This window comes from Panthera uncia (assembly GCF_023721935.1).
Source record: "Panthera uncia isolate 11264 chromosome B3 unlocalized genomic scaffold, Puncia_PCG_1.0 HiC_scaffold_1, whole genome shotgun sequence".
In the NCBI taxonomy this organism is placed as follows: domain Eukaryota; kingdom Metazoa; phylum Chordata; class Mammalia; order Carnivora; family Felidae; genus Panthera; species Panthera uncia.
Genome location: NW_026057582.1, coordinates 52,572,851 through 52,587,962, shown reverse-complemented (window position 1 = coordinate 52,587,962; position 15,112 = coordinate 52,572,851). Strand labels below are relative to the sequence as shown.

The window sequence follows — 15,112 nt, the reverse complement described above, 5'->3', positions numbered from 1 at the left end:
AATATTATCTTATTACTACCTCTGTCTGCCACATACAAAACTGCAACTTTGGTGTTATGTGGAGAAACTGAGGCTCAGAGCAGTTCAGAATAAGTTTTTAAGGCTCAAGGAAGTTTTTCAAAATGTTTCGTTGACTTTTTATTAATTCTTAGGCTACTGCAGTTTTATTAAAGTGATAGAAATCTTGGTATAGAAGAGGAAAAATAATTATTCCTTTTTGGCTGTTAGTTGAGCCCCCAGTAATAAAAGGCAGCTTAACAAGAGAAAAACAAATAAGTTTATTAACATATATATCTTATGTTATACATGGGAGATACTCAGGGAAAATCAGTAACTCCCTAAGGTGGCTTAGAATTCAGACTTAAATACCATCTTTAAAAAAATTTTTTTTTTTTAATGTTCGTTTATTTTTGAAAGAGAGAGAGAGGGTGCAAGTGCAAGTGGGGACGGGGTGGCAGAGAGAGAGGGAGACACAGAATCCAAAGCAGGCTTCGGGCTCTGAGCTGTCAGCACAGAGCCCGACACTGGCTCCAACCCATGAACCAGGAGATCATGACCTGAGTGGAAGTCAGATGCTCAACCGACTGAGCCACCCAGCTGCCCCTTAAATACCATCTTAAAAGAGAAAGGAGAGGAGGGACATAGGCTCCTAAGTAGAAATTAATTGATTTTTAGGAAAGATGAATAGGCCCTTAGAAGAAAAATGGGAGGTGTGATAATTTGTAATCAAGTTTGTCTAAGTGCAGGAATAACTTTTAGTTGCCTCTCCTTGTGATGAGTCAGTTTTTTCTGGTTGATGAAAATCTCAGGGGAGGGGATTTATGACAGTTGAGTTCCTTTTGGAGAATCTGTTTTTGGACAGATAAGGGGAGAGGAAGCCTTTCCCTGCTTTTGCTGTTTTTCAAGTGTCTACAGTTCAATATTGTCAATATGTCAAAGCAACATATTTCGGGGCAGTATGTCCTAGACTCCCACAGTCATATTTTGGGGTGGCGTATTCTGCTACCCTTCATTAGAATGGCAGTATAAAAGGTAAGATAGGAGTTTTAGGAGTAATAAAAGTTTTTACTTTAGATACACCAAAAAATAAATATAAGTCTAGGATATGATTAAGCAGCAGTAATTGCTCTGGGCCATTTACCTGCCCATGGCTCTTTTAGTGATGCTAAATAATATCAGGGATTTCTTATTTATGTGTAAATGATTAGCAAACACTTTTGCCATCACAACCGTTATGTAACCAAAGCATTAGGACTGCTCTTTGCATTTTACCACAATCTGTTTTGGTTTATATTGCCATTTTGCCACTTCTTATTCCATGGTATTCTGGATTCTGATTTATAATCCAATTTCACCATTTTGGGGTGAGTGGAAAAGTATGTTTTGACCTACAAGTCTCTTATGTTTGTATCTGGTTATTTTTAAATCATTCTTATTTTAGGTTGTGAAACAGTTTCGTAGTGGTGGTTATAATACATTGGTTTCTACTTGTGTTGGTGAAGAAGGTTTGGATATAGGAGAAGTTGATCTTATAATATGTTTTGATGCCCAGAAGAGCCCAATTCGTCTTATACAACGAATGGGTAGAACTGGCCGCAAACGTCAAGGCAGAATTGTTGTTATCCTTGCTGAAGGACGAGAAGAACGTGTAAGTAGACTTTCAGAAACGAGATTTGATACTTGAAATTTGAGAAATAAAGCCTAAGACAAATATCAATCTGTTAACATTCAAAGTGGAAACAATCTGTAGGAAATTGTGGTTGATTTTTCCCCCCCACTTTGTAGTAGATTCTGACTATTTATTTTCTTGTAATTGGGAGAATTCTTAACTGGATTCAGTCTCTAATTTTTATCCATATTGAAGAAACACATTTTCTGTACTTCAGTACCAACTTAGAGACACCAAAAAAAAAAATCACTATTTTTGTATTATTTTGTTTTACTATTTCCCTGTGCTTCTAAGGCTTGTTTTTTATTTTTAGTTTTTTCTTTTAAAGTGATAAGAGACTTGAATTACATCACTCAAGATTATAGTAAAGTATGAATGTATCTTGCTATAATGTTGAGTAACTTTTGTAACTCAATGGGATTATTTCCTTGGCCCAATATGTCGTTTCATATAGATTTTTCGTTAATTATAGTAGTTTTAAAAAAGTGATTTAAAATGTTTAATAGACCCTTTAAAATTCATCCTGAAAAATGAATTTCTCCCCAGATACTTTTCATGTGATTATAGCATGTTATGTAACATTCTTTTGATCTATAAAATGATCTCAATAAATGAAATATCTGGCAGCTTATAAAATCTGTGTACTATCAATAAATGGATTAGGTTATAATTATGTTACCTCAGGCAAACCACTTAACTTCTGTGTTCAGTTGTTAGTTTTCTTATCTGTAAACTAGTCATAATTGCCCATGTTTAATGAGCACTTGCTCTCCTGGACACTCTTCTAAGTGCTTCAGATACATTTTCTCATTTAAATGATATACAGTGTACAGTAAAGAAAGTTGAGGTGTAGAAAGATGAAGTAACAAGCTGGAATAAGGGAATAGTATTTTTAAAAAAAGCAATTTACACTTACATATAAATATTTGCCTTATTCAAAAATGGCAAGATCCTAAATAATAGATTTCCTTTTTGCAATATAGTTATGAAGGTAGGCTTTTACAATACTAGATTTTGAACTGATTTTTTGAAAAATTTTTTTAATGTTTATTTATTTTTGACAGAGAGAGAGAGAGAGAGAGAGCGCAAGCATGAGTGGGGGAGGGGCAGAGAGAGAGGGAGACACAGAATCCAAAGCAGGCTCCAGGCTCTGAGCTGTCAGCACAGAGCCTGACACGGGGCTTGAACTCACAGACTGCGAAATCATGACCTGAGCCAAAGTCGGACGCTCAACCGACTGAGCCACCCAGGCGCCCCTGAACTGATTTTCAAGAGTTAATTGAACTGGCCTCAAATTCAAGATAGATATTCTCAGTATTTAAGTGGATCAGAGTTTAATTTACTGTTTATAACAAATCCAAACTTCTTGTCATGGCTAGATGATTATTATAGAAATAATGTAATTTGACATTTGTCTTTGCAGACTTATAATCAAAGTCAGTGCAACAAAAGAAGTATTTATAAAGCTATTTCAGGTAACAAGCAAGTTCTTCATTTTTACCAAGGAAGTCCACGAATGGTGCCTGATGGAATCAATCCAGAATTACATAAAATGTTCATCACATGTGGTGTCTATGAACCAGAGAAGCCTTCTCGGAACTTGCAGCGGAAGTCCTCTATCTTTTCCTATAAGAATGGTGAGTAAAAAACTTTGCATTTGAACCATGCATTTTTTTCCCCCTGTTGTTAGTTAACAGGCCATATGTTGATATATTTTCTTTTTGAGAAACTCAGTGTATATTTTAGGATGTTATGAGTGTTGAAGAGGATAAGAGATTATTCACGTGACAAAGGGAAGGAGACAGTGACAGAATAGTGATAGAAACTCAGTGTTGGGAAGATTAAAAATGGCCTATCAACTCAGAGAATCATCTTTACAAAATATAGAAAAGGAAGGAAACAGTTTTATTATTGAATAGAGATTGAATCAGATTTTAGTGTGCATTCGTAGACAATCCACTAAGGTAATACAAAACAGAAATTCTACCCTATACATCCCTTCAGGTAGTTACAATTGTTTACATACATATTCTCAAGATTAATTGTAATTTATCCTCACATAAGAGGATAGCACCTTTTTCTATATATTCTTTCATAGTTCATCTTCAATTCACCTGGTAATTAAGGTAGCCATTTGTGGTAGGTTTAGTGCCTTTATTCAAAGAAATAAGACTTCTTTTATCTGTGCAAATAGATAGTGAAGAGAATGGTGCCTAGGGCTAAACTTCCCTGGTAACTAGGAGAGAGAGTCACTATCTTCCTTGATGTTTCAGAGAGAGTTCCTACATCCTTAGGGAAACCTCTATGGTTGAAATGCTAACTAGAGGCTTGCTCAGACTTTACAGAGATTCACATAAAATACCAAAGAGTTAAAAGATTTATAAACATTAGGGATCTCTGGAATTATTTTAAGAAAAGGAAGGGGAAGGGGGGCTCCTGACTGGCTTAGTGGGTAGAGCACCTGACTCTACATCTTAGGGTTGTGAGTTCAAGCTCCACATTGGGCAAGGAACCTATTTAAAAAAAGAAAGTTAAAAAAATAAATAAAAGATAAGGAAGGGAAATGGTTTCTTTCCCTTTCTGCAAAAGAGATTTTTTTTTTTTATTTTTAAATTTACTCTTATATGAGATAGTGGCCAAGTTAGACCAAGTTCCTGGTGATACTGAGTCAGTGAGAAACAAATACTTTGGTGCCAGGGAGCATATCTAGTAATGAGAGTTGGTAGTTTAAGAACTGCAGAGATTTTGGTGATATCAAGAAAATATCTTGAAATGTTAACACTATGAAGAAGAGAAACTGAAAATTTTTTGTTTTAAATTTTGCTTAATCTTTAACTAGAGCTTTTAAAGAATCATAAAATCATATAGTTATATTTTAACATTTGGAAGGAACCTTGGGGATCATCTGGTCAAATTACCTATCAAGATAGGAGGTATTTCTGCAGCTATTTTTAAAAAATATTTTAAGAAGGAGGTCATATTAGCTTTAGTCACTATGTTATATAGCAGATCTATAAAATGTATTCATCTTATACAACTGGAACTTTAGATGTTTTGAGCAAGAACTCCCAATTTTTCCCTCCACCCAGCCCCTGGCAACACCATTCTGTTCTCTGATTGTGTTATTTTAGATAATATTATATCGATAGTCTAATCATGCGGTACCTGTGCTTCGGTGATTGGCTTATTTCCCTTACCATAATTTCCTATAGGTTCATTCATGTTGTAGCAAATGGTAGGATTTTTTTTTTTTTTTTTTTTTTTGAGGGTTGTACAGGGGCAGAGGGAGAGAATCTTAAGCTCCACACCCAGCTCAGAGCCCAATATGGGGCTTGATCTCATGATCATGAGATTATGACCTGAGCCGAAATCAGGAGTTGGATACTTAACTGACTGAGCCACCCAGGTGCCCCAGTTAGGATTTCTTTTTTAAGGTTAAATAATATTCCATTGTTTGTACATACCACATTTTCTCCATTCATCTGTCAGTGGACATTTGGATTGCTTACATCTCTTACATATAGTGAATACTGCTACAGTGTACATGGGGTGCATGTATCTCTTTGATTTCAGTTCTTTTGAGTATGTACCCAGAAGTGGAATTGCTGGATCCTATGGTAGTTCTATTTTTAATTTTTTGAGGAACCTCCATGCTGTTTTCTCTAACAGCTGTACCACTCTATGATGCCACCAACAGTATACTGGGATTCAAATTTCTCCATATCCTCACCAACACTTGTTATGTTTCAACGTTCTGATTGTAGCCCTCCTAACAGCTGGGAGATGATGTTTCTTTGTGGTTTTGATCTGCATTCAGTATTCTTGTTAAATGCATATTCAGTCTCAGCTTGAATATCTTTTAATCTAGAAATTCTATTTCTTTATAAAGGTTCTTCCCTATGTAGAAGCCCTATACAGAAGAAGTTTCTTTCATATGTTGAAAAATGTCTTTGTACCTTCTTCTCATTGATTTAGTGTTATCTTCTAGATACAAGGAATGGTTTTGATCCTTTGTGTACTTAAGTAGCAGTTCTTTATATATTTGAAGACGATACCTCTCAAATTTAACTGTCAGTTCCACTGATTTTCATACCATGAAGTTTCAAGATCCTTTCCCCCCTAGTCCGTTGCTTTGGATTCACTTTATTAATGTTCTTTCCATTAACTCAGAGCTGTTAACCAGTGTTATTGCTAATTATTAGTAACAGCTAATAAATCAGCTGTTATTGGATATGTTTATTAAACCTCAGACAAATCTACTTAATAGGAATATACCTGTCATTCACAATACTTTGCCAGACCTTTGGCTAAAGAAAAAAGATAGTATGTATAGTTGATCCATGAACAACACTGGTCTAACTGTAGTTTTTTTTAGTAAATATAGCTCAATACTGTAAATGTATTTTCTTTTATGGTTTTCTTAATATTTTTCTACATTTATTATAAGAATATAGTAAATAATACATAAAACATAGAAAGCATATATGTTAATCGACTATTTATGTTATCAGTAAGGCTTCCAAACAACAGTAGGCTATTAGTAGTTAAGTTTTAGGGGAGCCAAAAGTTAAGTGCCCGTTTTTAGCTGGGGCATAACCTAACCCCTGAATTATTTAGGAGTCAATGGTATTTTGGATTGTTTTGAATTTATTTAACTAATAATAGCATCAAAACTTGATTAACTTGGCATTAATTATTCTCAGTGATAATTGTATTTTTGTAAATGTGAAAATAAACCATATGTTTAATAATTGGTTCTAAAATGTAACTAGACATGGATGACAAATTTCTTTTGTAAAATTCTAGAACCTTTTTTTTAGAACCTATTTTTAAAAATAATAGCTCATGTTCATGTTTCTATGCTTTTTTCCCCATTCTCCCTGATTTTTCTTTTTTAAAAAAAAAATTTTTTTTAATGTTTGTTTATTTCTGAGACAGAGCATGAGTGGGGGAGGGGTAGAGAGCGAGGGAGACACAGAATCAGAAGCAGGCTCCAGGCTCTGAGCTGTCAGCACAGAGCCAGATGCGGGCTCGAACTCACAAATCGTGAGATCATGACCTGAGCCGAAGTCGGACGCTCAACCGACTGAACCACCCAGGCGCCCCTTCCTGATTTTTCAAGTGTCAGTGATTCATCTTGCTAAGATTGTCTGTATAAATGTAATCTTCTGTATATTAGTATACAATTCATCTGGGCTTAGAGATCTGAACTTATTTAAAGTGACTAAAAGATAGGCATGCCTTCCAATTTTAAGAGTCTGAGAGCCTCAAATTGTTAGATCTCAAAGGGACCTGAAAATTTAAACCTGTTATTTAACAAAAGCTTTTTTTTTTTTTTAAAGTTTGTAATTTGTTTATTTTGAGAGAGAGAGAAAGCATGAGTTGGGGAGGGGCAGAGAAAGAGACAGAATTCCAAGTAAGTTCTGTGCTGCCAGCACAGAGCCTAACACAGGCTCAAACCCATGAACCATGTGATCCTGACCCCAGCCAAAGTGGGACGCTTAACCAACTGAACCACCCAGGTGCCTTCAAAAGCTTGTTATACAGTATTTGGGAATAGCTAAGACAGAAGTTGTCTGATTCCTAATTCAGTAGACTTTCTGATTGTTTTCTGTCCTCATTGGTATTGGACCAGAGTTTGTTCTTTATACTGTTTATCCTTTCCAGTTTGCTGATTATTTTCCTTTGTAGAGGTTATGGAAGTCAGAAAGGGTTAATTTAGTATACCTTCAAAAAAAATTTTTTTTTAGTTTATTTTGAGAGAGACAGTGAGCAAGTGCATGCACAGGCAGGGGAGAGGCAGAGACAAAAAGAGTGACAGAATCCCAAGCAGGCTCTGCGCTATCAGTGCAGAGCCCCATGCAGAGCTTGAACTCATGAACCCTGAGATGATGACCTGAGCCAAGATCAAGAGTTGGACGCTTAACCGACTATGCCACCTAGGTGCCCTAATTTGGTATACTTTTTAAAAAAAGTGTATTATTTCACTTTCTGAAGCAGGTCTTTTCTGTTTACCTCCACGTCCCCCCCTCATTTAAGACTTAAAGCTAAAAATGCTTTTTAGACTTGACATCTTCCCCTACTCCCAACCAAATGTCAGATAATCTTTCAGATGACAATGATAGAGTCATACCAGTTTTCATTGGTAAGTTTTTTGACTCTTTTGTGCCAGATCTTAGACAACAACATGGAGAGAGTCCAAAACGAACCAAGATTGAGAGCCTAGCTGCCTGGCTCTGTTATATTAACAAAGTCATTATGGAAGGTTAGCTTCTGGACAGGAGACTGTACTAGTACTTTCAAAGAGGTGAGAGAAAGTTAGAAGATCTATAGAAGCAGGAAGTGACAACCAAATGATTATGTGAAGAATACTGGTTTTGAGGAAGAGAATCAGTCATTTAGCAAACATAAATAGATATAAACAGAGAGTTTGAGTTGATGTTGTGTATTTTGTGTTTGCCTAGCAGATTTTTAAAAACTTCTTTTCAATTCTTTTTTCAACTTGTAGGAATGAAGCAAAGTAATTCAAAGAAAGATTGGTACCTATCAGCAGAAGAATTTAAATTATGGAACAAACTTTATAGGTTAAGAGACAGTGATGAAATTAAGGAAATAACATTGCCTCAAGTTCAGTTTTTATCTTTAGAAAATGAGGAAGACAGACCAGTAAGTTGAACATGTTTTCAGATGCTCTTTAGAGTGATAATGCAATGGCTTTGGGAGTGGAGAGGAATGTGTATGTTTAGAATGTCAGCTTACTTAAAAAATTAAGAATGTAAACAGTTTAAAAAGAATATTAAAGTCTAAGTTTGTAGAACTAATTTCTTTATATTCTTTATTGTGTATATATTTTTATTTCACTGTAGTGTATTTACATAATGTCTGCATTTTTCCAATTACTTTCTACTATATGAGCATTTCCATAGGCATAATTTCCATGGTTGTTATGTTACTCTGTAGTATACCATAGTTTGCTTCACTACTTATTTTCCTGTTGTGTTTTTGGAGTTCTTTTTAATATGTTACTAACAAAATCATGCTGTCATGAGTATCCTTGTACACTTTTTTGAAACTATGTAAAACTTTTTTTTTTTTTTTAAGTTATTTTGAGAGAGAGAGAGAGAGAAATAGTATGGGAGTGAGGGAGGCACAGAGAGAGAGGGGGGGAGGCAGGGGGCAGAGAGGAGAAGGAGAGAATTCCAAGCAGGCTATGTGCTGTCAGTCGGAGCCTGATGCAGGGCTCAAACTCATGAACTGTTATTTTATTTTTCTTTATTCTCCTGAGTTTTTAGTTCAAAATACCCAAATCAATTGATTATTTATAGTAGGCTGATTATACTGTTTTTTTAAATAAGTTTATGAAATCTGAGTATGTATATTTATCATTTTTTTGCTATTTTTTAAATCATTATTCAAGACTCAAGACCCAGCCATTGGAATTCATCAACTCTCTCTATCTGATTGGAGAGTATGGCAGGATCATCCTTTTCCTACGTATCAAGTGGACCATTCAGATCGTTGCCACCATTTTATAAGCATTATGCAAATGATAGAAGGAATGAGACATGAAGAGGTAGAGTTTGTTGTAACTTTTTCTTACTGATATGATGGTGAAACTAGAATACTTGATATTTATTCTTCTTAATTTGAAGTTACAAGAAACGAGTGTTTAATATAAATAATGATAGAATATTTTGGTTTCTTATAAAGTTCCTAGTGATCTTAATAGGGAACCAGTTTTCTGCCTTAGGTGAGTTAGTAGACTTAATTAGAAGAATATCATCTAAAATACAGATAAACCAGAGTAAAAATTTAATATACTAATGATTTATATAAACTGTTAGTAAAGCTAGTTTAGGATTCTTGTTAGAATGGGATTTATTGAAATATTCTCCATCACATAGGTCATTTGGTGTATGTCTCTTTGATCCTGGTAGTAGTTTAGAGAATTATTGATTACTTGAGCAGTTTCTTGATTTTCTTCCTTGAGAGAATCAGAATGATGAACCTACTATAAGTATGAAATCCAAAATGTCTGGGTTAGAATTCTAACTCTACATCTTATTACTCATGTATCTATAAATTACTTAACCTCTCTGGACCTCAGTTTCATCTGTAAAATGGGGATAACAATAATACTTTCTTCATAGGGTTGTGAGGATTAAATGAGTTAATATGTGTAAAGCACTTAGAATAGTAACTGGCAGACTCAATAGATTGTAGCTGCTATTTGTATTATTAGCTAGTGTTCATGAATACATATAGAAAGTAATTATTTGTGGATCCCATAAAATCTGCACTTGTATATGTCCACCTCTATCCCAGGCCCAGTTATACATCATTTGGCTAAATGAAATACTCTGTCTGTGGGAAGCATAGACACCAGCAGGGAGACAAACATTCTCAAATGAATACTTAGTGTACTTATTATACAAAAAAATTAGTTAATTGCTCAGTCCCTGAATAGTAGAGGAATCCTGACTAAAGTAGCCACTCAGGAGGAAGAGGGAAGTGTGGGTCAGAAATGGGGGGTGGGGGGGGTGGGAGGGGGACTATTGTTTTAGATTTAGAGATAAATAAGACAAATTCACTCTAAGAGTTCTTGATTGGGAAATTTGTTAAAAATAGTATATTCCAGCCTACAGCCTAATAGATGTACCGGTACATCTATTTCAGATGCTCTAAAAGCTGTTCTTAGTTTACCTTTATCAAGAGAGTAAATTTAACATACATATATGTGGTTTGCATTTATATACATTAATTACTTAAATATCGTTTTTTTTAGGAAATTAGAATAGTTGCTCAACTAAATGTTAGAAGTGAAAAACTTAGTGTTTATAATCTTATGTGTTTATTAAATTTGTTCTTTCTGCAAACAGTTATTGTGGGTCTTCCATGTATTAAATTTTGAGGATGCAAAAATATTGACTGATTAAAGATAATTTATGATAATTATACAGTAGTGTCATTTATAATTTTGTTTGATTTATTAGAATAATTTTTAAGTTATAAGAGAAAATTATTTGAATAATGTAATACTGTTTGGAAAATAACATAAAGTAAACTCGTTTAGTATTGGCTCTTTTGTTTTCTTGTGACTTTTTCATTTTCCGATTTCCTAGGGAAAATGCAGCTATGAATCAGAAATTATATCTTATTTACAAATGGAAGATGTTAGTTCAACATTTCGTGCTTCCAAGAATGGATACAATCCTCTTGCCAATGGCACCTTTACTAGTAACAAGAAATCATCATTTTCAAGGAATATAAGTCAAGACAGTTCATTCTCAGTGGCAGAATCTGATGAAGAATGTGCTGAAATTTTTAAACAAACTCAAATCAAACCTATTAAAATTGCTTCTTTAAAGAAAAAATCTTCTAAAGAATTGAAAAAAGATCAGCCTAAAAAAGAAAATAATGATGTTGTTATGGATTCTTTAGATACTGATGGCGGTGCTACTGTTGAAAATATTTTTCAGGTAGACGTACTAAATGATAAAAGGGCCTCAGATATAGATGAAGTTGCTGCTGCCGTATGTGCTGTCAGTGAAAATGTTGTTCATCAGCCACGTGGATTGATGGAAGGTCAATTCATAAATAAATCTAGTTCATTTGTAGGAAATTTTTTAGATTCTGGTTATAGCAGTTTCATTGATGAGAAATATGTTTCATCTAGCTTATTTCTTCCATTTGAGGAAGAACTTTGTATAACTAGAATAGATGACAGATTTTATAATTGTCATTCATTAACGGAAGAGGTACTAGTTAATGTAGAGAGATTTTTGTCTCATTCTCCTCCACCTCTCATTGGACTCTCAAATTTGGAATATGAAATTGCTAAGGGTTCTGAACTTGATAATTTGCCTTTCCTACCCTGCACTGAGTATTTACAGAATGATAAATCTACCCGTATGATGTCATATTCACCTGTAAATTCTCAACAGGATTTAGAATTGAATTCGCTTAAATCTATTAATCATGCTTTTGCAAAAAGTTGCTTTTATAGTGCAACTAATGATAAAATTTCTGATGACCCAAGCTTCAATGACTATGTTGATGAAGTACATAAAGATAATATAAATGAAAATTTAGTATCCAGCAGTCATATTCAAATAAACATAGGCCCTCCAAAGTATTTAGTTGAAAAGAAAAATTATAGGGATAGCAATGGCCTCCCAATACTGCTCACTGATCAGGATGAGAGTTTACCACTATTCAAAGATGTTAATACAGAGTTTAATGATGTGAGCCTTTCTCCCTCAAACAATAAATATAAATTTTCTTGTGTGCCAGACAAACCTGCTGTAAGTGAAATGGCACCTGTCTCTCAGTTCTTAATTTCTGATGAACTTTTGTTAGACAATGATTCTGAACCCCAAGATCAAATTATCTGTGATACTAATAGTTGGAAATCTCATCAAGATTTGAGAGGTGTGCATGAGGAAAACCTGAAGAGTGATGAATATGTTTTTGACTGCTCTAAGGATTTATTCTCTGTTACTTTTGATTTAGGATTTTGTAGTCCAGATTCTGATGATGAAATATTAGAACATGCATCAGATATAAATAATAAGTTTTTAGATCTATCTGAAAGGTGTTTAGATATTAAGGAGATAAGTGATGCAAATTATGCTTCAAATCAAGCAGTAATACCACAAAATCATGTTGCTAGTTCTACGAGTAGAACCATTACTCTCCCATCAAGTGAAGATAAGTGGAGTCCAAATTTTGCACAATTTCCACTGAGTGCAGCAAAAAATAAAGAATTTATGTCTCCTGGTTATTCTCAATTTTCTTTGCCAGTAGGAGAAAAAGTTGTGAGTACACCACTTTCTGAATCAAACACATTGAACTCATTTTCTAAGAGAAAGGAAATGCCTAGGACACCAGATTCTAATAAGGGAAAAGTAGATCTACAAAGTTTCAAAGAAATATTGAATGCAACTTTTGATGATTCAGGACTTTCTGTAGAAAAGGCTAAAAGCAGGGAGCAAATCCGTCTTCGTCAATCCCGTCATCTTGCTGAAGGTAAGATTCCATCTTAATAAAGCACATAAATCTTGCTAGAATAATTTACATAAGCTTCTGTAATTTTTCAAAATGTAATTTTTCAATATTTGGTGTATTGAATGAGGTCATTGATGTATATGTATTTCTTAAGTTGATGCTTACTAATAAAAGATGTATTTTATCTGCATATATTTATGGCATGCATGCCATGGGAAAGGTATTCCTGCCCTTTGGCCCCTGCCCCTTGGCTGGAAAACCCAAACAATTGTGTGACATATACATTTGAAAAGATCATAGTAAATTGTGGAAATAACTACCAAATAAATAATAAGATAGTGGATATTTAGGAGGTTCAGAAGATGACAGAATTGTGGACTGGGTTAGATTGGTAATGTAGATTTCTTAATGTAGATTTTCATTTTGACTCTTCAGGAATATTTACAATTTGAATATGTTGAAAATAATAGGGAATTTGGTTATAAAATGAAAACAAAGGGAAAAGGAAGTGTAAGATTTGGAGGGAACAGTATAAAGTAGATGATTCATATAGCAAAATAGTTGAAAAAAGTTGAGAAACAAGACTGTATTTGGAGGACTGAGATAAGACCACAGAAGTTCCAGAGAAATCTCTGGCTTTCTGTGATCTAATTCTAAACACTTGTAGAACACTAGAAAATATAGTGATAGATGTTTGGTACTAAAATGACTTAGTAGTATTTAAGTACTGTGACAGAACTCAATTCTAGCTTATGTATAGATTATTGTAGCAGGCTGTAGGGTAAAATGAGTTTGCTCTGAAAATTTTTTTTACTTTCCATGTTTATTTTCTTTCTTTCTTTCTTTCTTTCTTTCTTTCTTTCTTTCTTTCTTCTTTCTTTTTTTCCTTATTTTCATACAAATCATTATTATGATTTCAGGAGTAGAATTTAGTGATTCATCCACTTATATATAACACTGGGTGCTCATCCCAGCAAGTGTCCTCCTTAATGCCCATCGTCCATTTAGCCCATTCCCCCCCCCCCCCCCCCCCCCCACTCAACACCCCACCAGCAATCTTTAGTTTGTTCTGTGTATTTAAGAGTCTCCTATGGTTTGTCTCCCTCTCTGTTTTTATCTAATTTTTGCTTCCCTTCCCTATGTTCATCTGTTTTGTTTCTTAAATTTCACATGAGTGAAATCATATGATATTTGTCTTTCACTGACTTATTTTGCTTAGCATAATACACTCTCATTCCATCCACATTATTGCAAATGAAAGATTTCATTCTTTTTGATCACTGAATAATATTCCATTGTACATATATGTATATATTATATATATACATACATACATGTACACACACCACATCATTATCCATTCATCAGTCAATGGACATTTGGGCTCTTGCCAGACTTTGGCTATTGTCCATTGTGCTGCTGTAAACATTGGGGTGCATGTGCCCCTTCAATTCAACACTGCTGTATCCTTTGGATAAATACCTAGTAATGTAATTGCTGAGTCTTAGGGTAGTTTTAATTTTTTGAGGAACCTCCATACTATTTTCCAGAGTGACTGCACCAGTTTGCATTCCCACCAGCAATGCAAAAGGGTTCTTCTTTCTCCTCATCCTCGCCAACATCTGTTGCTGTCTGAGTTGTTAATTTTAGCCATTCTGACAAGCGTGAGGTGGTATCTCCTTATGGTTTTGATTTGTATTTCCATGATAATGAGTGATGTTGAGCATCTTTTCGTGATGTCTTCTTTGGAAAAGTGTCTATTCATGTCTTTTGCCCATTTCTTCACTGGATTATTTGTCTTTTGGGTGTTGAGTTTGGTAAGTTCTTAATAGATTTTGGATACTAACCCTTTATTTGATATGTCATTTGCAAATATCTTCTCCCATTCTGTCAGTTGCCTTTTAGTTTTGCTGATTGTTTCCTTCTCTTTGCAGAAGATTTTTATCTTGATGAAGTCCCAGTAGTTCATTTTTGCTTTTATTTCCCTTGCCTCCAGAGACATGTCAAGTAAGAAGTTGCTGTGGCCGAGGTCAAAGAGGTTTTTGCCTGCTTTCTCTAGGATTTTGATGGCTTTCTGTCTTATGTTTAGGTCTTTCATCCATTTTTAGTTTATTTTTGTGTATGGTGTAAGAAAGTGCTCCAGGTTCATTCTGCTGCATATCACTGTCCAGTTTTCCCAACAGCCATTTGCTGAAGAAACTTTTTTCCATTGAATATTCTTTCCTACTTTGACAAAGATTAGATGGCCATACGTTTGTGAGTCCATTTCTGGGTTCTCTATTCTGTTCCATTGATCTGAGTGTCTGTTTTTGTGCCAGTACCATACTGGCTTGATGATTACAGTTTTGTAATACAGCTTGAAATCCAGAATTGTGATGGTTCCAGCTTTGATTTTCTTTTTCAGGATTGTTTTGGGCATTTGGGGTCTTTTCTGGT

The 15,112-nt window shown here is 34.5% G+C and overlaps 1 protein-coding gene across 2 annotated transcripts in view; it reads left to right on the top strand.

Annotated features, from left to right (window-relative positions):
• FANCM (FA complementation group M) overlaps positions 1 to 15,112 on the top strand; it is a 69,771-nt gene that overhangs the window by 32,527 nt on the left and 22,132 nt on the right. For both annotated transcript variants that reach the window (XM_049612842.1, XM_049612841.1), the window contains exons 10-14: positions 1,442 to 1,648; positions 3,093 to 3,306; positions 8,178 to 8,335; positions 9,087 to 9,242; positions 10,792 to 12,697. In XM_049612842.1, coding sequence (XP_049468799.1) covers positions 1,442 to 1,648; positions 3,093 to 3,306; positions 8,178 to 8,335; positions 9,087 to 9,242; positions 10,792 to 12,697 — 2,641 coding nt within the window. The remainder of the gene's footprint in view (positions 1 to 1,441; positions 1,649 to 3,092; positions 3,307 to 8,177; positions 8,336 to 9,086; positions 9,243 to 10,791; positions 12,698 to 15,112) is intronic.